General features: G+C 44.6%; 1 protein-coding gene, 1 long non-coding RNA gene and 5 other non-coding genes across 7 annotated transcripts in view; 4 read left to right on the top strand and 3 right to left on the bottom strand.

Moving 5' to 3' along the window:
• DNAJC5B (DnaJ heat shock protein family (Hsp40) member C5 beta) overlaps positions 1-10883 on the top strand; it is a 78351-nt gene extending 67468 nt beyond the window's left edge. Inside the window, exons 2-4 of the mRNA XM_062568202.1 lie at positions 1205-1418; positions 4995-5169; positions 10789-10883. Coding sequence (XP_062424186.1) covers positions 1205-1418; positions 4995-5169; positions 10789-10883 — 484 coding nt within the window. The remainder of the gene's footprint in view (positions 1-1204; positions 1419-4994; positions 5170-10788) is intronic.
• A 4692-nt stretch (positions 10884-15575) lies between these two features.
• Positions 15576-15669, bottom strand: TRNAY-GUA (transfer RNA tyrosine (anticodon GUA)). The gene is made up of 2 exons: positions 15633-15669; positions 15576-15611 (listed from the first exon to the last, which is right to left on the bottom strand). It is a non-coding gene; the product is annotated as a tRNA-Tyr (tRNA).
• Positions 15670-15892: 223 nt separating this feature from the next.
• TRNAR-ACG (transfer RNA arginine (anticodon ACG)) lies at positions 15893-15965 on the top strand. The gene has a single exon. It is a non-coding gene; the product is annotated as a tRNA-Arg (tRNA).
• A 1014-nt stretch (positions 15966-16979) lies between these two features.
• Positions 16980-17052, bottom strand: TRNAR-ACG (transfer RNA arginine (anticodon ACG)). Its single transcript has one exon. It is a non-coding gene; the product is annotated as a tRNA-Arg (tRNA).
• Positions 17053-17113: 61 nt separating this feature from the next.
• LOC134136392 (uncharacterized) lies at positions 17114-19887 on the top strand. Its single transcript, XR_009957491.1, has 2 exons — positions 17114-17254; positions 18207-19887. It is a non-coding gene; the product is annotated as an uncharacterized LOC134136392 (long non-coding RNA).
• TRNAY-GUA (transfer RNA tyrosine (anticodon GUA)) lies at positions 17399-17492 on the top strand. Its single transcript has 2 exons — positions 17399-17435; positions 17457-17492. It is a non-coding gene; the product is annotated as a tRNA-Tyr (tRNA).
• A 743-nt stretch (positions 19888-20630) lies between the features above and the next one.
• On the bottom strand, positions 20631-20703 carry TRNAR-ACG (transfer RNA arginine (anticodon ACG)). The gene has a single exon. It is a non-coding gene; the product is annotated as a tRNA-Arg (tRNA).
• Positions 20704-26538: the final 5835 nt, after the last annotated feature.

Here is a 26538-nt window from a genome sequence, read left to right as displayed (position 1 = left end):
GTTTCTACAAATGCAGACACAGCTTATAAAATTAATATATCTATCAATATGCAATCAAATAGTGATTTTTTTTTGCTGTAAAGAAGGTAGTTTTGATGAAATAAACAGTGCAATTGATGTTTTAAATGACCATTTAAAATCTTTCATTTGCTGAAACCTATTAAATGATGCAAATCAGTTGGTAAACATGATGCAACAAGTGTGTTTAATTTATTATCACTCTAAAATCTGTGCTTTGAGCATGCATCATTTTCTCACATCTCCCTTAGCTTGGTAGCTGGTTAGTATCAATGCACAAAGTCTCATCTTTAGTGTAATAGGAACACCTGTTTCACAAGTGCTTTCAGTATGGTGGGGTCATGCAAGGAGAAAAATGGTTTTCTGTATTATTCTATTTGTGGGCCTTATAAAACTCCCTTTTAGGAACTAGGGTGGGTTGATAGTCCTTGGGAGAAAAGCTGGATCAGAGTCTCTGCATTTGAAGGGCCAGTGTACTTCTTGTAAGAGTCAGTCAGAATACTGAGGGGTGAGAAATCTGCATTTTAATATACTGAAAGGTCTATTTAATGGTTTGCATGTCTACCACACTTAAATGAGACTTTGCCATTGAGTTTTATATGAGCAGCAGAATTATTAAAAGTTTCTCTTTTTTATACTGTCAATGTTGCAGACATCAGTGTGAGACACATTTCCGTGAGGAAGGCGCCGTAGGTGCTACCAAGTACAGTCTGGCATAGGAAGTCACCAGTGCGAGCAGGCAGGGCATTCCCACTTACTGGTGCTGCACCTGCCCTCTCCTGAGACCTTTTTTCTAGGAAACTGCTAAAAGCCAGTAGCAAGTGGCAGATAGTCTTATCCAGTACAGACATTCTCATAATTTTACATAGAGGGATGCCCACTATTTTAGCAGGATATTTACAGTTCCTCCAGAAAACAACCTGCCTACTCAAGATGCTGTGCTCCTCCAAGGCTGTTTTACAAACCAGATTATTTCTTTCGGCTTTGAGTCACTTTCCTTCCACTGACTCTTCTGTGTACATTAGAACTGGGGGAAAAAAGAAGATAGAGGCTGAACATACTGTTCAGAACAAATTTGTCCCTACTAAATTATTATGTAATATTTTGTAAGAATCTATATACATAATATATACAGAAAGAACATGTAGAGATGTTTTTTTTCTTCTGTTTTTTTTCCATGTTTAAGAAAATTGGCTCTGAAATATCATCCTGACAAGAATCCTGACAATCCAGAGGCTGCAGAAAAGTTTAAAGAGATCAACAGTGCTCATGCAACACTAACTGATCTGTCCAAGAGAAACATATATGACAAATATGGATCTTTAGGGCTCTATGTGGCTGAACAGTTTGGTGAAGAAAATGTTAACACGTACTTCATGCTCTCAAGCTGGTGGGCAAAGGTAAGCCGTTATTTTCTGTTAAAAATCAAATTTTAAAATGCACGTGGTACACAGACACTCTACATCCACAAAGAGCCCCCTGAAAAGCGTGGTTTCTTTATAGGCTTAACAAGTGGTAGGATCAGAATCTAAAACACTACTAGAGGCTTAATTACACAATAACACATCTGGAAAATTTACAGCAGCAGAATGTAGCATCAGCTCAGAAAAAAGGGCTAATACAGAATGTTTTCTTTCTGTTTTTAACTTTGTAAATAGTTAAACGGCGTGCGTGTTTTGTAACACTTTCATACATTAATTAGGTCTGAATCTGGTGCTCCAGGTTAATTTTGAGTTTCTTTTCAAAAATGACTAAATAAAAATGACTCATTGTTCAAAAATGAGAAGTCCCACTTATGTGACAACCAGTTAATAAGTTATTACAGTACAAATTTAGCTGTGTTCTTTGCTATATATAGCACACAGCATAAGTAAGCAATACTAATACATAACACTGTGTGATTATGGTGTCATATATGTGCCCTATTGGTACTTGGTGAGGGGGTGAGAGAAAGAAGTGGAAGAAAAGGTGAGAACTTTGGAGTGGAGGAAGAGATCAGGAAAGGAAGAGAATGATGCATCAGAAACTGGCATATTGCTCAAGGAAAAGTGCATCATGGAGTGCTCTAGTAATAAGAGTTTTGCTCCTGTGCTCTCTAATGTCATTATTGTCCTTTGATGTTTACATATGTCAAATTCTAGTGCTTCAACGAGTGCTGGAGCGTTACAGAAATGTGACAAGCCAACAGCATTGCAAATGTGCAAAATCCATGCTTTCCCCATCTATTTCCAACAATAAAATCACAGGAAAGCAAGGAGCATACTAAAAAAATAGGAAAATGGTCTATACTTTGTGAACTAAGTATGCTGTGATAACTTTGATCTGAGGATTTTGAAGAATAGATTCCTATGTTCATCACAAATCAGAGCAGTATTTCAATGTCTCCACAGTCCCCTTTTACTGGAACCTGACTTGGGCAGTTCTGTGAGTCTAGGGAGCCATAATTTGTATACTGAATTGGTAGGAGATGGAAACTGCTCAATTGCAGAATAGGGAATGAAACTAATGAACAAAATGCTGGTACTTAAATTACACTTGCAAAGTTGCAGTTGCATCCTCAAAACCAAAACTGGAGGCTGCCTGCTTGCTGCTGCTGTAGCTGACTCTTGCTGCAAGCTGGACTCCCTTCTGCAGTTATTTTGTTCTGCTGCTGAATCATTCCCTGTTTTCTTTGCTGTCTATTCACCCTCTTCTTCAGCCTATTTGCCCCAGCTCAGATGCCAGGAAGCATTTTCTTAGAGCTCAGAGAGCAACAGTATCAACTCCTTCAACAGTGCCACTTTTTTGCTTTTATTTCTTCTGCTTAACAACTTTTAATGGAGATTTTATGAAGTATAAAATCCTCTGTGGTTAGAAGATTAGGAACAGAGATAACTGTTGTGGCTTTGACTCATAAGAAGACCAGTGGGGAGTACAGAGAGAACCTAGTAAGACCCTAAAAAGCTACAGGAGGAATGGGTGGATTGTTTGAAGGGAATTGCATGCTGGCGATGTGAAGAGATTAGCTGTGAAACTTAGCATCCCAGCAAAATTAATCACTTCTTTCTGTATCTTCAGAGTTTCATGCAAAATATCTAAGAATAAACCCCAAATGTGTATACAAAATCAGTTGAGGCTTGTCACAGATGGTCTCTCTATCTCTCCCCCAACCCATAATCTTGTCACCTCCAAAACATAAACAGGTCACCAAGTGGTTTTGTCAAGCTGAGCTCAATCTTCTCCCCATCTCTCTCACTCTCCTCATCTCTTTTTTTTTCACACGCAAATTCTGGGTTAGTTTCAGGTTTTTATACTGGCTGTCATAATACTATCTGAATCTGACAGCAGATGATCTCCAGACCCTTATTTTTTTTCCCATTCTGGTTCAAAAAGGATAGCAACCACAACTTTTGCTAGTTATCTTCCTCTTCAGCTACTGAAGTTTCTGGTAAATCCTCTTCCCTATCACACTCAGAAAAACTGACAATCATGAAGAGAGGAATAACTAAAAGTAAAGAAACTCAAATGAAAGGAGAAATGCAAAGTGAAAATGATTATTCTGGGCAATACTAGACTTTTTAGCAGGCATATTAAACTGGGAACATATTAGCATGCATAATAAGTACTTCTTTGTAGTTTTATATGTTTCTCCACTGGCAGGAGTAGCACATGGTCACTTAACTATTTTATCAAAATGTAATTGTCCCTTTATCATGAAGACGGTACATTGAGCACATCAGTGCTAAACTGATTCCTGATTCACTAACTGGATGATATTATAAACAGAAGAAATCTTACAGATAAGAGTGTTGTATGATGAACTCAGAAGAGGTTTTTTCACTCTATGCTCTTTTGCTCCATCCTTGTTCATTCAATGAATTTTTTTTTGGATTTTTTTCTCCATTACTGCATAAATGATAAACAGTCAAATAACTTACTTTAGGGGTTCCTGGGTTTTGAATAGTTTTAGATGTCAGTTAGAAGAAAAAACATTTTAAATGTTTTAAATCAGTATGTCTGAGTCCTCCTTGTCTTGTATAAACATCTCGCTCACTCTGGATATATGTGTGGGTAAAATGGATTATCATTGGTTTTACACTTGCAAACAGATAAATGGTTAATATTACACATGTAAATAGTGTTATTAGCTTCGAAGATACTCTAATTATCCCATGCTAAAATTGCCTGAGACATACATATATATAATTGAGTGTTATTTACACAGACATTTTCTTTCTTCTTCAGCAGCATATTTTCTTCTGGACATAGCAAATAATAATAATAAGTTCCCAGATAAAGGAATCACAGCTTTAGGAGTCTAATTTAGGAGTTGTTCACCTCCGTGATCCTGCTTAGGCTAATGGGGAGAGAGAGACACCTCCAATGGTGCAATTCAAACCATCCTGGGGCTGACTCACTCTCTAGAAGGACTTTTACGTTTCCGCTGACTACGTGGGGAGCCCAAAGAGACTACAGTCCTAATTTAGACACTTTAGTTCCATGCCTAAAGTTATGTGGGATGCATCTGGGTCTTTGCTTCTTTTTCTCTCTGTTTGTTATTGACAAGAATCTGCCAGTAAATAAGTGTTTGCAAAAAAGATCTTGGGCAAATGAGTCATTTTTAAGATGGAAGTGAGTCATTTTAAGGTGGGTGGGGTTTTGCATACTGCCTGGAAGTTTTTTTCTGATGGCCTTCAGCTGAAGACAGACTTTCAAGAGTTCAGCATGTGGGGGCCTGCTCACTGTCGAATTCTTTGTAAACACAGTCCTGTGTGTCAAGTAGGAGCTGGCGAGTTAGGAGGACTCTGGAAGATCTGGCCTTTATTTAGGCACTTGACTGGCAGTTGAATTCTTCTAAAATCTGGCTCTAATTGTGACTGCAGAACAGTTGGAAATCTGAGTTCCTTTGACAATCTCCCTTCTGCTGTAACAGACTGTCATGCGTTTTAGGAAGTTCATTGCTCATGGGGTTTTCCTCACCACTTTGTTTAATCTAGGGCCTATTTGCAGTCTGTGGCCTGTTGACGGGCTGTTACTTTTGCTGCTGCCTGTGCTGCTGTTTCAACTGCTGCTGTGGAAAATGTAAACCCAAAGCACCAGAAGGGGAAGAGCATGAGTTTTGTGTGTCTCCAGAGGATCTGGAAGAGCAAATTAAGACTGACATGGAAAGAGGTGTGTATTGTAGGGACTTACTGTGTGGCAAAACTGTTCAAAATAATCTTTAAAACCTGTAGGCCAAATGTTTTTCTCATGAAAGCAAGGCTGCTTCCAAACATCAGTGGAAACATGCTAATTCACTCCAGTTAAACGAGTGAACCTTCCAAGTTGCACACTGATGAAAAACTAAATTTATGGCACTGAAACATCCCCTGTGTCTCTTATTTTCTTGATTAGACACATAAACACTAGAAGTCCCAGACTCATCTTCAAAGAAGACACTCTCCTCACACATGTACCCTCACACCCCATTGACTGATATCCTAGATCCAACATTTATGCATGAGGCTCTGGTTGGGCTGTTGCTTGCCACATCTAATCTGCCCACATAAGCATAATCATTCAATTTTTACTCATATAAAATTTATCATTGACTGTTATGGACCAACTGAATCCATTCAAGAAAGGGCTTCAAGAAAAGAAGCAAAGTTTCTAACAGGAAGGCTGCACAATAACCTGAGGCAGTCTAAATCCAAGCTTGAGCTAGCTAAATACCATGTTCCTGTTCTTCTCCCACCCATAACCTGCCCCAGGCTGCTTTCTTTTCTGAACTGGCAGTAGCGATCCTGCTGCCTTACAGTGAGCCAGATCATGGATATGATCCAGATGAAAACTAATCCTACCAAATAAGTGAATTATTTTCTGCCAATTTAACTCCCTGCTATGCTTCTCTGTAGGACAAGCCACATGCTAATACCTACTCAAAGAGAGGAGCAAGAGCTCACGGCCGGGCATGTGGAAGCGGAGGGAGCAGGAACCCCCTGCTGCAGCAGGAAGCCCTCTTTTCTCAGCTTAGCTGTGTCCCCAGGCTGCACTCGCAGGTTTTAATTAATGAGGCTAAACAAAAGGATAATGGTGATTTCTTAATTTGGCACTAGTGTGGGTTACATGCTTTGAGCAAAGAGATCTGTCCCGGGCTGCTGAAGTGAGGCAGAGGTTTGCCTTTACCTTCAGCAGGAGCAGGAGCACCCTAAACTTTGAGATGTAGCAGGACAGGCTGAGAGATGCAGTGATCCTTACTCCAGCAGTAAGGGACTAGGGCATCAGGATAAGAACTATGCCACTTTTCAGTTGCAAATTTATATTAACTGTGATTAGATTATGCTTTTTTAGAAAGCACCTAAGCAGTCAGCTCACTCTTTTCATTTTCTATTGTTATAGAAGGTCTTAGGCTGTTATATTCTTATGTTTTATTATGCTTAAATTAGCATTGCCAGATTGCAAATGTCATGTTCTCTTAGCAGGAAGATTTTTTCACACAAATTTACCCCTCCATAAATATGTAACAAAACACTTGTAGTAGTTGAAACAAATGCTATTTATGTAGCTGATATGCCAACGTGTGGTGGTGTTTTTAAATTGGTTTTGCTTAGAGGCATATCAAGGCAAAGTACAGTCATTTTAAAAATTGATCATACATGGTCAGTCTGTGCAAAGACAACCAAAAATATTAGTGAAAGCTTTATGAGCACAATAGATTATTTGAAATAAGTGCAATGTATTGTAAGATAGTAGGCCCCTGGGAAGTGCAAATTTAAAATAGGTTTTGGTATTTATAGGTCTCTGACACCAAAGTCAAGTTTGAAATATGAAGAAGGAACTTTGAAGGATAAGAATTTCTTAATTCAATATTTCTCCGCCTTTCCTGTAATTTGGGAGACATTTTCCTCTCTCTCAAAATCCACCATAAAATTCCCCAGTGCGAAGAAAAAGTTTACTGCCTCCTCTCATCACCAGTGGTATTTATTGATGTGAGCTCAGTAATTTTAGGCCACTTTCCCATCCCTTTACTCTCACCAAGTTATCACTGCAATTAAATAATAATAATAATAATAATAATAATGTTCAGCAAAGTACCAGCTTAAAAAAATAATAGAATGTGGATTTATATGATTTAAATGTTTTGAAGGCGACATTAAGTATAAAGGTAGAGCCTAAAGAAAATGAGCAATTTCTGTCTCTCCTAACCTTCTCATCAGTTTTGTTACATATTCCTACCAACAAAATCAGCTTGCCTGAGTTGATCAGAACTATATCTATTTTAAAGTAAGATGAAAACAGAATAATAAATCAGGAATAAAAGTAAAATCTTCATGAGGGAGGATAAAGTGAGCATCTCCAGCCGAAAGGAAAATAGGTACTGCGTTTTGAGAAATGAATGGTTGCAGGCTCGAGCTCCACACCCCTCCAAATGTTAGGGCTGCTGGTCAAAGCAATGCAACTGAGTTAGAATGGCATAGGCTGGTACTAATTTAGGCTTTTCCATCAGACTTTTTCAGATTTTGTGCCATACAAATGCATATCCATGGCTGCCTTTATTTAAATAATAGAAATGCTCCTGTAGATAATTGAGAAACAGACTGTAAACACTCCTGCAGGAGACTTCATTATGGAAGAGGAATTCATATTAGGATCCAAATCCTTTGTATGCCCTTTGCCCACAGGCTGAGCAGTCTAGCTGGTAATTAATTTCTGTGCTTCCTGCTGTCCCCAATAGATATGTTACTACTAGTCAGAACTTTTTTTACTAAGAATAAAACGTAAATTCCCAAACTAAGGCGACAGTTTAATTTATCCAAATGTTTTGTAGTCAGTCATTGCTTTTTTGAAGAATGCAGTTTTGATGGAATGTCATAATTCCTGAGGCTAACAACCTCTGTGAACAAGTCTGCGCCAGTTTAGTAGGAGCTGCTGGGAGCCAGTTGTACCACATGGGAAAGGGAATCTGTGTGTTGTGGGAGTTCGGAGATTTAGGCTTCACCTTGTGAGCTGGTGCAGCAGTGCTAATTTTCAGACCCTCTCACACTTCTCTCTAACAAAATCCAGGTGCTTGTTGCACAGTTGATTTCATTTATCAAATTAACATACTATAAAATGTGCTTCTTAGAAAAAAAAAGAAATGTGAAGCAAAAAATTCAATGTTTCTTTCCCCAAAACGTAAAAATAAAGTGAGCTGCCACAGAAATCAGCACAATCACTTGAAAGGCTTCTGTTCTGATGGAATGGCATATTTCTGTAGATGAAAGCTTTACTGAAGTATATCTCAGTAGCTCTAGTGCTCAACTTGTTGAATATCTATCTAAGTGCGATTCATTTTACAGCATTTACTTCCCTGGGTAGTATCATCAACAGAAAGATTTGTAAGATCTGGTCTGCACTTAAGTTACAGTGATTTCTTTTCAGGACTACTGATTTGAATAATAGAAGGACTGAAGCCGAACCTACAATGGATGATCGGTTTCCAAAATAAATCTAATATTTACATTATTCCAATAATAATATGACATTCATTAGAGTTCCAGATCAAACATGACATTAAAAAGTACATAGTAGTGTAATTTTAATATCATGCCACAATGTTACAGATAAACTGAGAAAATATACTGGCAGAGGGAAGTATCACTTCTCTGCAGCACGGATGTGTGGAACTATTTATTATTTTCCCTCACACATGCAGTTCAGATTGCAGATTTTGTTTCTGTTGAAGCCAATGGCAAACCTTTTGTTGACTTCTGTGGTCCTAGATGAAATCATGTTGAGGTTTGGATTGCCTTGGTATGTAAGGGTATAATGATGTACTCAAACAGTTTGTCAGGTTTGTTCCGCTCTCCTGTTCATCATCATAAGAACAAAGCAAGACATTTCTAGACTAGCCTTCGTTTTGCAGAAAGTCAAATCAAGGAGAAAAAAAAACAGAAAAGAGAACCTGAATAACAAAATACTTTCCCAGCTCAGAAGCAATAAGTTTTTAGCACTTCTTTGTCTCCTCCACACTCCATATGATATCAATGTAGGCGAACAGTGAGCAAGAGCTATCTATAGAAAACAGTTTTAACTGTGAATTCTGCCACACCTCCATTCTGCAGCTCTCCATTAACAGGCTATATTTGTACAGTTTGTTATACCATAGGTCCCTTCTCTGATAGAAAACATCATAAATCTTAGAAGGGTGCGGGCAGCAAAATACTTAGGGAAGGTGTCTAATGAACTGTTCGCTGAGCAGCTGGAAGCAACGTGACATATTCCCAGCGGGTCCAGTTCTCTTCTTGCACATCTGGGTATCACAAGAAAACTAACTGAGTAGCCCCTGCTCTCCATATATGATCTTCCATAAAATGAGCAACTTGGAGGCAGCAGAGGGTGGGAGGGAATGCTGCTCAGAAATCGAGAAAATACTTAGCAGCTTAAAAATGGATTGCAACTGCCAAACTAATCTGAACAAGAGCTGAGCTCCAAACATTAATTACTCATATACTTTTAGAAGTTATGAAACATGCCTGCCTTTGACCTTGTGTCTAAATGTGGAATTGCCCATACAGAGAAGCTGCTTAGCATTTAATCATTCTTGCCTTTCACCTTGACAGAGTCAAAGTTGTTCTACCCCCACTGAGGGGAAACCGTATGGCATGCAATTAGATTCCTGCTCTGGGTTAAGTTACTCTTATGCATTACATCTTACTCTTATACATTACATCTTTGGCCCACCATTCATCCCATCAACTGTCATGTAAATAGGAGGAAACGTCAGATGTGGTTTTTTCTAAACATTTGGTCATTTGGGAGGAAAAAACAGTCATCATGCAAATTCAATTAATGCGAAGCCTGTGCTAATGTCAGGAGATAGATAAACCAATTTTTTTCATATAAAAGCATTGCACTGAGATTGCTGAACCTTCAATAGGCAGTCTCTGAGAGCTCAGCCCCCCTCCCAAAAAAGTGGATTGGAAAGAGGCCCTGGAGAAGGGCACCCAAACCCTGCCCAGTATCAGAGTGAACAAAAGAGCCATTAGTGGACTATGTAAGGACTTAACTTTTCCCCACTCTCCAACAAATGCTTTTTTTTTCCAGATATTTTGAAAAACCAAACATATAGCTGAATGTAATGGGAAAATAATAATAAGGATTTATATAATGATAATATGAATTTTTGCCAGTTCCACACTCATTAGAACTATAGTTCTCAAAATCTAATTGTAAATATATTATTATAGGATTTCAAAAATACAATTTAGCATTTTTATACAGCTTGCTGGCTTTCAGGATGGATGTGATTTCTTCACTCCTAAGTATACTCATGCAGGTTTCTTTATTCCTTCTTTCTTTATTGTTAACTTTGTATTCTTCAAGGCTCATTTCTAGCCCATTCTTGCATGCACTGTCAAGGTCAGGGCTTGCATGCTGAGTCACAACAGCATGTGTTATATTCAGACATTTGCAAAAAACAAGCACTTAAAATTGGATAAGCAGGGACCCTTATCTTGCAAACTTTGCAAAGCAGCAGGTAAAGCTATAGTCCAACTTAACAACAACAACAGTCATCTTGAAATCTCCCATTAAACATGGAGAAGGTGCAAGAGCATTTGCAGGCTCTGTGTGGACATCACTTCTCTTTAGTATGCACACTGCTGTCTATAATGCAGTGCTGCAGGCCTTAGTCACCAAGGAAGCCAACATTTTGCTGTAGCCAAAACCACAGATTAAATGTTCTGGCACTAGCAAAAAGTTTGACTTCTGTACCAAATTAAAGATGCTTAAAGGATTCTTTTTTTTTTTTTGTCTTTCTGCCCACTTTAGATGGAGAAACTCCTATTGTGCTTCAGCCGACTAATGCAACTGAAAAAACCCAGCTCATCGGGGACAGCCATCGGAGCTACTGCACCGACTCCTAGAGGGGGGCAAGCATGAACCGACGGCGCTTCCCAGTGAGTGCCACAGTGAAAAGCTCTGTAGCCTATATTAGTATTTGCATTTTAAACTAAGCAGGGAAACCTGAAAGTAATTTCCTCTCAAGATCGAATCGTCCTGTAATGCGCTTTAAGTAGGTTCATATCTGTATTCTGCAAGGAGATACAGTCAGTGCGGTGCCGTATGGACCAGCATCCTGGTCTCTCATTGCTCAGCACATCCTGTCACTCTGATGATATTCCCCGTGATACGATTCCTCCTCGCCCTGCCCCAGACCTGCCAGGCCTGGCCCCAGTCCCTCTCTGCCCAGGAACGCTCCTCGTTTTCAGCAGTTTTGCTGGACACAAAATGTCCTTATGAGGGATCCAAGGAGTTGCTTTTTAGCAGACCTCAAGGGAGAAGTCGGTAGCAAGGTGGACGGGACTGCCTTTGCAAAAGAGGGAGCGCTCCCTGAAAAGCAGTTAGAGGCTTGCTGGGGCCAAATCCCAGCAATTATGAATCTGAGTCAGAGTGCAGTGCTGCTGGCTCAGTCTCTTGGTGGATACAATACAGCTCTCCAAACCTGGGAGACTCCTCCAGCCCTGGAAACACACATATGCCCTGCACACACACACAGGACTGTGTCCGCACAGGCTGCAAAGCTGGGAGATGGTGGGCAGAGGAGCCATGAAGGTGGACGTAGGCAGTGGGCTGTGCCAGAGGAGTATCCTGGCCAAGGTCCCCTCTCCCCCTGGCCAGGGATGGCCCCATGGCGAGGCTCTCCCGTCCTTGCCACCCCTTGCCAGCCACCCAGGCCAGGTAGCTCCGGCTTTTCCTACTGCACCTGCAATGTGCTGCAAACTGATCCCCAGCCAACAAGTTCCCACCGACTTGCTTGTTCGGCTGCGGCCCTGGCTGCCTTCCCAGCCGCCCCGCAGACACTGGGATGGGAGCCATGGTGCACAGGCTGTGCCTGGCACGCCGGAGCGGCCGGGACTTGGCAGAGAAGGGACACAGCAGGGAGAGCGACCGTCCTCTTCGGAGTCCTCTTCTTAGGTGTGAGTTTGGGTCTTCCCTTCTCCCCCAGGCACAGGGCTTTACAAGTACTCTGCATGAGCTTTAAAAAAATAGGCAGGGATGAGAAGCACGTTAAACTGTATATCCTTGAATACACAGGATGCTCAGTTTTGAGCAAAAATGTGGTAGTGGCTTGTGTCCTTAAAAGTAATCATCAGGGGTACCTCCACGCAACTTGGTGGAATTACATGTGGATGTAGCTAAAGTAACCATAAAGCAATTCGGCCCTTACTTTGAAAGAGCTGAAGGAGGACTTCTGAAATCTTAAACTTAGCACTTTACTGGTTTGACATAGCAGAGACAGCTGAAGTTTTCTTTATTGATTATGTTACATCAATCATTGTCAGTTCTGCACATTTGCTATTTTTGTTCCCTCTAATCACAGTGCTGCCATGCAAAGGGGGATGTAATGTACCACTAAATTATATACACCAGTGAATATATAGTTAGTCAAAAGTGTAATTCTTTTCTTTAAAAATGTGTTCCATGGTTGTGAAACATTATTGTCTTCCTCCTATTCTCACCTTTCACATCAAATGTCACTCAGTGGCAGCTAAATACATGAGAAATCAGTGTGTTTTATAGGACTAGCTATAACTCCAAGAAATGCTACTTTTAACTCTTTTTCGAAGTTCCTAAAATGCATGGATATTTTAAAAGCCATTGGTACCAGATTATGTATCTGTTCTCCTGGCACAGGCATTAGGGCCAGCTATTGCTCCCGTTATCCTTGGAAACGGCCCCATTTGTTGCTTTGGTGAGAAGAGGAGAAGGCCTGGCAGTGCATGGGCAGAGGGCACTTGCACCCCTCCTGCTAGTGGGCTGCTCTCAGGCCTCAGGTCCCAGTGTTCAACCACAAATAATTTTAGGGGTGACTCTCACATGCATAAATCCAGACCTGTCAGTTCTTGCTCTGAAGGCTCTTTGACCATCCCCAGCCGTGGGGCAAGCCAGTCGCCCTGCGCAGCCCGGCGCCACCGTCCTGCCCGCTCAGCCAGGCGAGCGCCCGGAGCCGCGGCCCGGAGGAGGGCAGGCTCGGTGCCACCAGCCTGCTGCTGACGAAACGGCACCCCGCAAGGCCCATCCCCAGCAGCAGCCTAATGCCACACGTCTTCTCATCTTCGTCTCGTCTTCATCAAGCCTGGTATGCACCGGGCTGCCAGTGACACCAGCCACCCGTGTGCCCGGAGCTAGGTACTGTGCTAGTCTGCACGGTACAGACACCAGCACCCACCGGCCTGAACACACGCACGCATCTTTTAGCTTTCTTTGCTATTGCCTGGTGCGTGGTGTTAATTCTGGAATAAGATGTGACCACTACACCACAGAGTAGAGCAAACATGTGGCACACAACACATTATAGAGGATAAGGGATTTCCCAAGTTTCAGTGTCTGGTAGAGAAATTTGCTGTGAAAGTGTGCAAATGCTACTTAGTGACTATTTCCAGCAGACATCTCAAAAGATTACTGAAATCAAGGAAATGATTTCCATTGAGTCATACCCTAAGTCCTGTGATTCTTATTGACTTTTTCTAAATGAGAGATTTTGATTAGGAAAGATTTAGGACTTGATCTTGCAGCATGATGCAAATATGGACAAGCTGCTGCACGTTTGCAAAGCTTTTTCACTGATAGGAGGATTTTTACAGATAAACCACAGATAAATTATCTCAGTTAGCCAAAAATCTCAAAATTGAACCAATGACCAAGCCTCTGAACAGGATCTTTGGTATTTACAACTTAAAAAACTGGGGGTCTTAACCCATGTTTTTTTTTTTTTTTTTTTTTCCAAAAAGGCAACTTAGTTTTTAGAGCACCAGAATATTTGCCATGCTGCTAGGGTCATCTATTCTGAGGACACATGGAAAAAGGATGAGTAAGGACTTCAGGACTTAGCTCTTAATGTGATTTTACTTGTTTGTTTGCTTTTCAGAATAGTTCCTAAAGTGAACATAGCTATGCCTACAAGCTTCTGTGTTCAGTTCAGTTCAGTTGCACTCCCATTAATCTTTCCAAAGTGTATGGTTCCTCACATTTTTATTCTGTTCTGCTACATCTATTTATATGTAAAGCATATTCAAATGTATATTCAATGTATATTCAAATTTACCTTCGCTGTCAAACAATAATAAGGCTGCTAATAAAGTCTGAATGTATGAGCTGTACCATTACCTTTACTTTCCCATACTATAAACAACATTGTTCTACTAACAGCTAGAAAAGCTGGGGAGATTGCTGTCCAAAGTTATGGCTTTCCATCCTGACAAGCGGTAAGTGACAGCTCAGCATTTCCCAGAAGAAGAGCTCAGTCTTGTATTGCAGCCTTTGCATGCAAAATAGCCAGAGGTAGAGCCACACACTGCAAATGCATCCTTTGCTCTGAAACGCGGGATGCTCATCCTCATATGAAAATTTAGCAGTGTGATTACAGAGCTTCAGTGCAATAGTTTAATGACTAAAGTTCCTATATGGGATGATTTTCTGCAGCAAAGGGCCAGGGCAGCAAGTGAAATCCCGATGCTACTGGGGACAGTGGCAGAAATGCCAGGAGCTTTGCTGTGGCCGGGATCTTGGTCGGGGCTTTTGCATCTGTCCAAGAGCCAGCGCGGAGTGCCAGACCTTCTGGGCCTGCTACACGACAGGAATATTTCTCACTACTCTGGTATTCAGTCCCTGTGACCACTGAAGCCCAAGCATTTGAAAAATGCGTAAGGGGCAACTGTTTTGGCTGAATGTATTCTCTAAGACTGGTCTGTTTAAGTGTTTGATATTAACTTATATCCAGGGTTACTCAAAATAGAGAATGGAAGAAAACTCTTAGAAAATTTAGAATTACCATCAGTATAACCAGTTATTTAAGTAATTGTGTATTTTTCTCTCCACAAGAAGATTATGACTCTGCCTGATCTGAGACACATCATTTAATTCTGTTGCTTACCTCCCATAAGAGTTAATACTCAAAGTCCTGGCATGATTTCAGTCAAAATAATTATATTTTTGCCTTTTTAAGTACTGAATCTTTAAAGAAAAATGACTACGCATGCAAAGCCGAACACTGTTAAAATTACTGATTTCTCATCTACACTACCGTTTTCTACAGAACAGAAAATGCTCCTTGCGCTGTTACCAAGCAGGGGGGGAAAGACAACAGACAATGTCAGCAGGCACCCTCCTGCACTACCTTGCTTCCTGAGGGTTTGTGGTAATCTGGAGTAAGAACAATATACCTCTTGTTTTGCTTTAAAAATTAACCAAGTTTTGGCATTCACGCGGCAGGTGTCCTCTGTTAGTGTAGCAACAGCTCCTGCTGAAAGTCGGTGAGCCGAAGCACAAGCCTGCAATTATTTCAGACACTCAAGTTGTAATGCGGGTGATCTCTTAAAATAATACGCATCTACATCTGTTCAAACAAAACCTATTAAAAAGCGCTTTCTGGGGAGCAAAAACCTGTGATTATGCAGCAGTACAGAAAGCAATAATCTATTAACCCAATGCTGTAACGAGCACTGAATAGTCAAAATCGTGTAACCATGCGTTATTTCTAAACACACCGGATCTACGTCGAGGGAGGGGAAGGAAAAAACAGGAAAAAAAAAAGGAAAACGAAAAAAACCTACGCTTCCTTCGAGCCGGAATCGAACCAGCGACCTAAGGATCCCCGCGGGCGGGCAGCGCCTCTACAGTCCTCCGCTCTACCAGCTGAGCTATCGAAGGGAGCTGGCGTGTGCTTCGGCGCGACGGCACAAGAACGCGGCGGCCCGCAGCGCGCATGCGCGGCGCCCCGGCGGGCGGGGCGGAGGGGCCCGCGCCGCGGGGGCACTGCCGGCGGCGGGCGGGCCGGGGGGAGCCCGGAGCCGCGCGCGGGGGTGGTCGGGAGCGCGCGGTGCTGCACGCGCACGTGGCTCTATAAGCAGGGGGCGGCAGGAGTGGTTGTGCGGGGCCAGTGGCGCAATGGATAACGCGTCTGACTACGGATCAGAAGATTGTAGGTTCGACTCCTGCCTGGCTCGCATGTTTTTTCTCACATCATAAAACTTTCGCACACACAAACACATGCATACGTACTTTTTTCAAAGCTCACACACACATATATATTTAATCTGAGCTCACGATTTAACACCATTTATATGCCTGGCACATCATTGGGATATTGCACCTTTCCAAGCAACAATGACACCGTAAGATAATACACACCACCAGCCGGGTTTAAACTTTTCAAACAATTTCAATATGCATTGCTTCAAACGCACTAACTCCTCCAGTAAAGGAACACCATTAATGCACCAATAAATACATGGGAAAAAGTCTCTTAGCCACTGTCAGGGGAATTTATCTTCGGCCTGGTACAGTATGGTTAACATTTCATCCAAAATAGCAGTGAGGTCTCTCAAACCAGCATGCAGCAAATAACCTGCTTGGCTCGTTAGCGCTGTTAATCTGTCTGGAATCGTGGCCAGTCATTTTCCCTCAGCAGCTTTAGCGCAGGGTGCAAGCACAGGCCACAAAACCCGGCTCTGAAGGCAGGTCACACAAGGCCCGTGCACACGAACCCCCTGGCGCCTGTTGCATCGCTGTAGTGGTTCCCTCGTTACTCTTGGGATCACCCCATGCCGCCGGAGCCTGAACAGCCTGATTTTCTGGCAAATATAGAACCGGAAATATGTGTATTGAAAAGGAAAAAGTGAGCACTTTTTTTGGAAAAGGGGGAGTCTTTTGGAAAAGAGGCTGTGTGCACTGAAAGCTTTTTTTAAACTCTGACCTTTATTTGATGCCCGCACCAGGAAGACTAAAGGGAGGGGGGAACAAACGGGTTTGATTTTTTCTGTCTATACTGGATTTAGCCTTTTGGAAAGTGTGAAGAAAATTGCATGCCAGCGATATCAAGGCAAGGTGGTAAAAACTGTTTTGCAAGCACGTACAAGAGTGGGGGGAGGGGACACAAAACCGAAAGGAAAAGCGGCGCGGCAAAACTGTTTAAAAAAAATAAATAAATAAATAAAAGAGGAAAAAGGAAAGAAAAAGACCGAGCCAGGCAGGAGTCGAACCTACAATCTTCTGATCCGTAGTCAGACGCGTTATCCATTGCGCCACTGGCCCCGGCCGCGTACAAGGGCTGAGCCGCCGCCGCCTGACGGAGCCTCCAGCGCGCGGCGGGGAGCGGCGCGGCGGCCGCACAAGCGGCGGCGTCCGGCGGCTGGCAGGCCGCGGGGCGGGCAAAGGCTGCGCGGCGACGGGCAAGGAAGCGAGAAGGCCCGGCGGAGCGGAGGAGCCCGCGGCCGCCACCGGCAGCGCAGCGCAGGTGGGGCGCGGGGGCAGAGAGCAGCCGGGCCGCACGCATGCGCAGGAGGGGCGCAGAGCGCGGCCGTTGCCAGTGCGCATGCTCAGAAGTGCGGAGGGCGGCGGGCTGGAGCTTGGGCGGCCGCGGGGCGACGGTGGGCACGTCCCTTCGATAGCTCAGCTGGTAGAGCGGAGGACTGTAGAGGCGCTGTCCGCCCGCGGGGATCCTTAGGTCGCTGGTTCGATTCCGGCTCGAAGGAGACGCTGTATTTTTTTATTCCTTCTCTTTTTTTTTTTCTTTCCTGGGGATTACGATTATATGATTTTCCCCCTCCCTAAAACTCGGTTGCTGAGCGAGCAATGCGAGCGGCTGGGGAAGCCGCAGTTCGCGGTGGCTGCTCGGCCGCGGCGTGCCCCAGCCTGCAGGGCCCACGGAGGGGCATCCCAGGGGGCCCGTGGGGAAAGCAGCCCCCGCTGTTCACCCCCTGCCTCGAAACGTGCCAGGGCGCCTCGCAAAGCCTCGCACTGGACCAGGTTGCCCAGAGAGGTTGGGAGTCTCCTTCTCTGGGGATGTTCAAAGCCCACCAAGATGCAACCCTGTCTAACATGCCCTGCTTGAGCAGGTGGGTTGGACTAGATGATCTCCAGAGGTCCCTTCCAACCTCAACCATTCTGTGATCACGCACAGGCAGGTTCAAAGTTAGCTCAGTGCCAAAAGTTAGAGGGAAGACAGCGGGACTTTATCCTGGAAACAAGTTGTGTCTCCTCTTTGCCTCTCAAAACTCTACTACCAGCACTGAAAATGTGATCCACAGAGGGGTGACTTCTTAGCAGTAAACATTGAAATCCAGGTTGTAACTACACTTTTGGAATGACATCTTTATCTGCCATAATCATAATGTATATATTTGGCATTCTCCTGTTGGGAGCCAAAGCATGCACACGTGTGACTTGGGCATGTTCGGTTTTGTCAGGTCTCCTTCGATGGCTCATGCAATCACCAAGAGGGACCATGGGCTCCCTTTCCATAACCAGCCTTACATCACCATTCAGTTCCGGCTCTGAAGAGGCTCCTTCCCAATGGGTGGTGTCCTGGGAGAAGGTGGAGCGGTGGGAACGCTTCATGGAGAAGGGATTTGACTCAGACGGCCGTGGGCTGGCTTAGCCACAGGGTAGATAACAGAACCGATGCTTCAATTCTGCTTTTTTTTTTTTTTTTTTTTCTGTCTTCTACTGTTTTGCCTTCCTCTCTCCTTTCTCCCTCGTGTCTCCTTTTTCATTAGAGGTGCTGTGTGGTGTGCAGAAACACACACTTGACAGTGACTCCTGGCTTGGAAAGAGTAAACTTGCTGCTGGCCAGCTGAGTCTGCCTGTGTAGTGGGGGAGAAAGGAATTTTTATCCTTCAGAAGAACTGAGAATGAGTCTTCTTTGTGCAAGAGTCTGTTTTTTCTGGGATAAATTTTGCATTTAAGTGCAAGGAAGGCCCACTGTCTCTGGGAAGAGTAAAAGTAAGGAAATTATCATCAGGGAACATGAACAGCTATAGCAAGCCCAGCAGGAGTCAAGCCTACTCACCTCTGATCTGTAGTCACACTCCTTATGCATTGCACCACTGGCTTCAGCTAGCTCTTTCTTAATTAGTACATTTTTGTGTGTGTGTAGATATACACACACGCACGCATGCACGCATGCACACACACTGTAACCCTTTCTCCTTGTTCCTCCACCATGGTGCAGTGTACCCTGTTAGAAAGTGTCTCAGAAGAAACCCAGGCCTGAAAAGCCTGCCTAACAGGAACCAGGGGTGTCCTAGCTAGCAGACAATGAGGAAAAATGTCCATTCTTCGGTGTCCATATCTAGACATACCTGTTTGCACACACTAGCAATCCAATCTGAAGTCCTCAATCCAAAAAAGCACATCTTTGCTACTCTCCAGTGTGGGCTGGGGAAAGTGGGAGAGTACAGATTCCCTCCAGGACTACAGGACTGGTTTTTGCTTGCTCAAGAGTTACCCTTTCATATATAGATTTCTAGGCTCCTACATTTTGAAGAAATTTATGCACGCTCCTTCATTCCTTTTCATTCATTCAGTGATGTCCCTTTTTTTCTATTCCTTCACAGAATAAAAGCTCAGCCAGCATCTTTTCTGATCAAATAATTATTTCCTTTCCTATTCTATCTTGCAAGCTGATTTCTTGATCAGTTTGAGATGAGACTTTTTTTCTCTCCTGCCCAGGAGGTATTGACATGTATGCCTTTCTGCATAAATGCATGCTACCTTTAGTGAAAAGGAAAAAGGGGGGGGGGAAATAAGTTAAAAAAAAAAAAAAAAGAAAGATGGGAAAAAACAGAAAATGCAAGCATTGATCTCAGGACTCATGCTAAGTAGCTGTTCTAGCTCTTGAGCTATTTCCCTATTACATAAATGTAACTGTTTGGTCCAGCTTCTGTCTGATCTAGTACATACTTACATATTTCAATGTATTAAATGCTTTCTACTACAATGCCAGTATCTAGAACACCTGGATAGTAGTGTACTAGCTAAAGACTTTAATACTTCATGTAGGAGAAGCTATCAGGAACTTCGCAATGCTTAATTATTTCTTTATCTGGTCTCCAGCAAGAGCCAAAAATAAAAAGATCTGTGCATTTATCCCATTTAATCATTTGTACCAGATTTACCACTTAATAACAGAAGGATGCTATGGATTATAAAAGCCCATTTACAGGACATCTCAGTCTGATATAGTGAGAGTGAGTTGGGCAGGCAAACAGACAGGCAAGGGGTTGTTCAGCAGCCTGTCAGGTACCAGAGGGGGCACTTCCTCCAACAAATAGAAATGCTCAGCTCCAGCATTGTAAGAAAAGGTTTATTTTTAAAAATCCTCTTTGGGACATGCACAAAAGTGCCCATTTCCTAATCTGCTGCCTGTGCAATGCTTAACTGATTTGGCTTTGGATATGAGGCCTGCTGGTTTAACTGAAGTTGCATTTGCAGACTGGAGCCCAGTTTCTGTTTGTGCTCCAGCAAGTTCTCCCAAACTCTGTCCTCCCTGTTCACACCCCCGCGGGCCGAGTCCCGCGTATACACCGCACCCGTCTGGAGTCCTTCCTGGGGTGACCCTGCACCCTCAGGTAACACAGCCCGGCCTGCAACTGAGCGCTTTTAACTCCCAGCCTCGGTGCCCAGGAAGCGTCGGCGCCTCCAGCGCAGAAGGTGCATCCTGGGGCGGGAGGGACTGCAGCAGGGCCCCTTCCAGGGAAGCAGTTTAATGCCTAGAGACATTTGATTAAGCATATAAGAGATCAGGGTGACCCATGCCTCCAGTTTTCCAGCTTTTTTCCCCCCTTTGCCCTGCTTTTTCACAGGCCGGGAAGGGGCAAAAGGCACAGCAGCGAGCCAGGCAGGAGTCGAACCTACAATCTTCTGATCCGTAGTCAGACGCGTTATCCATTGCGCCACTGGCCCCGCGCAGCGGTGGCGGCAAGGGCCGTGTTGGGCCGCGCCGCCGGGACCCTCCTGCCCTCCAGGTCTCCGCGGGTCCCCCCGGGTGCCCCTGGCTGAAGCGCGGGGTGGGCTGCAGGGCTGCCGGGCAGCGGCCGTGCCCCCGACGCGGCTCCCACCCCAAAGCTCTGCTGGCTTTTTGTTCGCGAGGAAAAACTGAAACGCTCCAGCGGAAGGTGGCAGCTGTGCAGCGAAAATCCCGCTTTCCCCGTGGCCTGCGGGTCCCATCTCGCTCCCTGTGCGGCTCCCTCCTGATGTGGAGGCTGGCAACAAGTCACATCCTGTCACCTGCTGCAGTACCTGAGCCGAAAGAAAAGAAAAGAAAAGAAATCATAATACTGTGCAATTTTCAAATGTTGGGAGTTGTGGCATGCTGTTTTGCTCCCAAACTCTGTGCCTGCACCCCCTCGAGCGGCCTCCCCTGCACGCCACAGGTGAGCTCCTGCTGTCCGGCAGAGCCTTTCTGCCTCAGGCTTGCTTGAAGAGGTCTGTACTGAAGAGAGCCAGCTACTGGAAACAAACTGGGTGCGTATGAGTGTTGCCTGCTACGGGGAGCTGGTTTGCAGGAGCATGCTAGCCAGCCCTAGCTTAATTAGGCAAACAAAGCACAATTAGCAAGCTTTGGACATTAGGGAGCATGGGAAAAAATGAATGATTCTTTTTCTTGTTCCTTAGAAGGAGAGGATTCATGTCATCTGCTATCAGCGGAAATGTCAGGAGCTGTTAGATGTTAATCACCACAATCCCACCTGAACATGCATTGCTGCCATACCTCCCCAGCAGCAGTGTTTTTGCCCAACTGCTGCGTATTGCAATAGGCAGAGAGCCCTGAGCATTGCATTTCTGGGCATTGCACTGTGTCAGGTCAAGGTTAGATGAAGCAGGACCAATCCCTTAGAAAAAAAATTGATTTATTTTCACCTTTCACTAGCAAATATATGTTAATTTGTTATTGCTCTTTCCCTGAGATCAGCATGACACCTTGATCTGCTTGGTCTCTCTTTCTTTTGTTATTACTTTGGATCATTCGTCTGGCAGAGGGAAGACCAACATGCTTGAGCCCTGGGGCACGTTTTCTGGCACCAGCTGCATCGTCATCCGAGCGGTGTCTGCCTTTTCCCACACTATCAGGCTTATAGCTGTTTCCAAACTGCTCCCAAGTTCAAGGTGAGATAGTGTCATAGCAGTGGCATACCTGACCTGACATCTGGAGTGCATCTGGCTGAAAACACCTCAAAACTATTCCCACACTCACCAGTCCAGGTCCCAACTGTCAGACCCCTTTCCCTTCACAGTCCAAACTTCTCCTTTTCCACTCAGCCAAGCAACCAAAATGGACCCATGCTGAAGACAGGAAAGTGGCTAAAACCACTGAGCAGAGGTACAAAACAACTGATTCATTGCCCCAGCTTCTCCCAGCCATGCCCAAACACTGCCAGGGGCTGTGGCTCTCCCCTGCCCCAGGCACCCCTGGGCTCCCCCACATGGTGGTGCTGCTCAGCACCTCTGAAGACATGGGACAGCTGGCCAACAACAGCATTGCTTGGGCCACTGTGTGGAAGGGCCTTCAGCTCAGCCTGCTCCTCACAGCAGGATGTTCTCTCCTTCCAGTTGGTGTACGAGCAGATGGGGCAAGAGCTTTTGGTTTGACTTGCTTATGAGCCCTCCTGCAAGTCCATCAGCATGTCTTTGGCAAGCTGTGATGTTAAGTTCTGAATAACAGAGGACACTGAGGGCAAAGGTTGAGAAGAGGATGAGCCAGCTGAACAGTGTGTTGCTCCAAAGTGAGGAGATTTCATTCCTCTTCCCGTCCTCACTTGCTCTCCACCACACAACTTGCCATCATTCCGCTCTGGTGGTCCATGAATGCTCCCCTGATCTGAGTCTCCTGGGTAACCCAGTAAGGAGGCGTTGGGTTTTCTAATTTCTAATTTTCTAAAGAAGGGTGAGCTGAACCAGTTGAGCTGGCAAGGGCATGCAACAGGACTGGATCGTGCAGATGGGCAGTGCAGGGAAGGCGAGAGGCACCGGCCCTCCCATCCCAACAGCAGGGAATGGTCCAAGTGGCTTAGTCATTTGCAGCTACCAGTGAAAATGCAGCCTGACAGAGGGTCACGCTGGGACAGCAAAACTGAGGACACAGAGCTGGAGCAGCACAGTGTGGCTGGAGAGTATGGGTAAAAGTGGAGACAGCATCCAGTCAGGGAGAGGTAAACTGCTGTCTGCCTCCAGAGACATCTCGTGGCCGAGTTGTTATTTCCATCCTCTTTTCTTTCTCCTTCCTGCTTTCCTCACTCTTTGCAGGTGCTGTAAGATGGGCAGTGAAGACTAGTCCAGACTGCTCCTGCTTTGCCTCTAGTCTTGAGGGAAGCAGTTCCTTCACAAGCAGTGCAAATAGCTCCTGTTTTGCAGAGCGTTTTTAGTTTGTTTTCCCTCGATTAAGTATGAAAAATCACAGAGTGAATGAAAGGGAGTAAGCATGCCCAAATGACTGGCGGGCATATAATAACAGGAAAAATATAATTATACATAGAAATCTGCAGAGGTTGGGGTAGCATGTTTTTCCATTTGGGCAGCTAGGACTTGCACCTACTTTTGTAGTCAGATATGCTATCTGTCACATGTCTGGGCCGGGCAGTATAGCGAGGTCCCACATGTTTGTGCAAATATCCCAGGGATGTTACCCCTATGGCAATAATGAGACTAAGAATGATGATAGAAAAGGTTAATTTCTGAAATTTCCCTGCACCTCTAGTGGAAGAGGCAGTCCAGGCTGCCACACAACGCCAGCAATTCAGGAAGCCGGGCCCCGACAGAGAGCGGCAGGGTGCCCAGACAAGCCTCGGCTGTGAATCAGGATTCAAGGCAGAAACCACCCTCATACTCAGAGGAAACCCGAGTCAGATATCAGGCTAGTGGCCAGGGGCAGTGAATACAGGTAGAAAGAGCTAGAAATGGGAAGGGATGACGGGACAGGATGTGCAGCTAAGGAAAAGGTATGTGCCTGAAAGCATGCTGCAGAGCCTGCTCTTTGGTGTCCTCTTCTGTCTTCCTTTGATAGCTCATCTGGTAGTGAGATAGATTGCAGATTTACAGTATCTGTGAACTTTAGGTTGGTGGTTTAAATTCTGGCTCAAGAGGAGCTTCTCTTTTCCTTTCTTTTTCCTTGCTTAACACAAGGACTTTTACCAAACCATAAATCCTGCAACAAACTCCTCCAAAGCCCTTGGGATCCAAGTCTGCTCCAATTCTTCATGCCAGCCAGCCTTCCTGATTGCTCCCGATCTCTAGAAGACATTTCTACTCTCCTGGCTGTTGCCTGACCAGCTGGCCCCTGCAGCTGGGGTAGGGCTTACTCAGTAATACTGTGGATATCATGGAGAACAAGCTGGCAACCTAGAGAACTTGCAAGGTGCCCCAAGGTCTGTTTGGAGATTTACCACATCCTTTGGCAAGGAACGAGTGATTAGTATCCAATTACACTGAAATCATACTTAATTCAAGACAGGTTAAGACAAAATGCAAATAAAAATATTTACTCACAGGTGCCAAAATAGATAAACTCATAAAAGAGGTAGGTGGAAAAATGAGAGAAAACCGAGCTTCCGTTACTTACTTTGAAGATTAAATCAGCCAGGCCATTCTCTCATATCCAGCTATTTTGCCGTAGGCTGTCCTAACACCATGGGTAGCAGAGAGCCTCTCTTCCTCTGCACCTTATACCTCAGGCTGTGCTGACCAAGAAGCATTTCCTCATGGGAGAACACAGTACCTCTCATGTCTAATTTCCTCCTGAAGAACAAATTCTTCCCTTCCAGGGAGGTCCAGTGGTTTAACAGGGAAGTCCTCATATTTCCTCCCCATCCAGAGGAAGCTAGCCCTTCCTCTTAGTAAAAATAAGAATGATTTCATTCCTTTAGTATTACCTGGCCAATTAAGAATGCCTTGGCTCAAATGCTAAGCAGAAGAGCTATCATGGGAAAGGCATTGGCTTGATACTGGCTTGATACCTGAATGCCCAAATTTCTTTTTTTAACCTCTTGTTCAGTTGTTACATAAACATCTTTTCTTTGCCCTGCTCGCCATCATCATTCCTATGGGCATAGGGCAAAGTGCGTGTGCCCAGCCAGCCTTGTTTTGGAGGGGATGCCCGTTTGAAGCTAGTGCCGAAATCGGGAGAAGGGAGCAGTGTCTGCCAAGTGACCTCAAAGACGGACCGCACAGAGAGACCCTTTGGCCAGCCTGAGACACAATTTCCTCTCTAAACAGGAGGGAAATGGTGCAACATGTTTCTGCACAGCTCCTGCAGCGTGTGGAGGTAGGGGGAGAGATGGGAAGACAAACAACAGTTGAACAGTTGAAGACTGAAGCAGGGGTGTTGGTCCCACTATGTCACACGCTAAATGGGCATGCTTCCAGCACAGACAGTCTCTGGCCGTGTTGTCTTTGCTCCGTTTTGCAGTGTTGCAACTTTCCCTGCCTCCCCTACCTTTTTCCATCTTAGCACTCCAGTTCAAATCCTTTCCCTGTTCTCTAGGAGGCCAGAATAGCCTTGATGCTGAATAAAGATCAGTGTGCAAATTAGATGGGCCCATTTGCAGGGACCAGGAGGCTGGGGACAGCACCATGTTTGGAAACAGCTTCCTGGTCTTCAGCTGGTCCAGTTCACATACTTTATTTCTTAATTTCCGGGCTGAAACAGCAAATGAGGGTCAGCATAAAGAACACTTCACACTGAAACATGTTAATAAGTCATTAGTGTGAGGATAGGAAAGTTGGCACCTTTTTCAAGGCAAGGAACTGATAACTGCCTGGGAGATACATGGCTTGATAGAGTCATTTATACTTCCTTGGAAGTGAACTAAGGCTGACTTCCATTCCTGGGAGTGAACAGCCAGTCTGAATACATTTCAGATTAAAGTCTGCCAGGAGCTCAAGAAACTGGCTATGAGACCTAACATATCATGAGCACCCTCATGAATGCAACCTGAGATATGTCATGCAGAGACAACTGTTAAGAAAGCAGTGTACTCTCAGGGCAATCCCCTGCGAACCAGCTGGTGATGAGTGAGAGATCTTGCTGTTCTAGACAGAGGGTAAGAGTTGGAGCCTTTTAAATGTCTTTTAAGTATTCCACAAAGATTATCTATTTTGGATGTCATGAATAAATGTTTTCATTTGCATTTTTCCTTCTGGCTTGAGCTAAGTGGATTTTAGGCTTAGCAGCTGCTAACAGGTGTTGCTCACAGAAGGCTCTTGGGACTGTGTAGCCAACTAACTCGTACCTGGGCTCTTGGCATGTTCTCCAGAGTGCTCAAAGGATATCCATGTTCTCCCCATTTTAGCTGCAGGAGCAAGATGTTCAAGTGAGTGCCTAGAGGTCAGGAATGACAGAGGCTTCCTCTACTGACAGAGGTAACCAGGAAAATACTGTTTGCTGTGAATAAGAGATTGGCCCCCAGGCTTGGCTCCTTAAGGTCCTCAAGGTGTCTGTCAGGGAGTATGGATGAAAAGCCCTGTGATGACCAAGAGCTTTCCTCCCCAGCCTAACACCCCTCTCCTTTGAGCTAGAATTGAGCCAGTGACCAAGGATTATTCTGAAAACATCTATAATTCTCCCCCTTACATGCTGAGCTGTCAAAGGAAGAGACAGACATCTTCCTGAGAGTAACTCTGGCCTGGTTCTCGCAGCAGCCCAGGTCCAGGGAGGGCAAGTGCAGGCACTTTGCACTGGGGAATGAGGAACCGAGGCCAAAAAGGCATCCGGAGTATGGATTTCTGCACAGTGATGTTGCTGCA

The sequence above is a fragment of the Rhea pennata genome, chromosome 2, assembly GCF_028389875.1.
Source record: "Rhea pennata isolate bPtePen1 chromosome 2, bPtePen1.pri, whole genome shotgun sequence".
Taxonomy (NCBI): Eukaryota; Metazoa; Chordata; class Aves; order Rheiformes; family Rheidae; genus Rhea; species Rhea pennata.
This window is presented reverse-complemented; position numbering and strand designations above follow the sequence as displayed.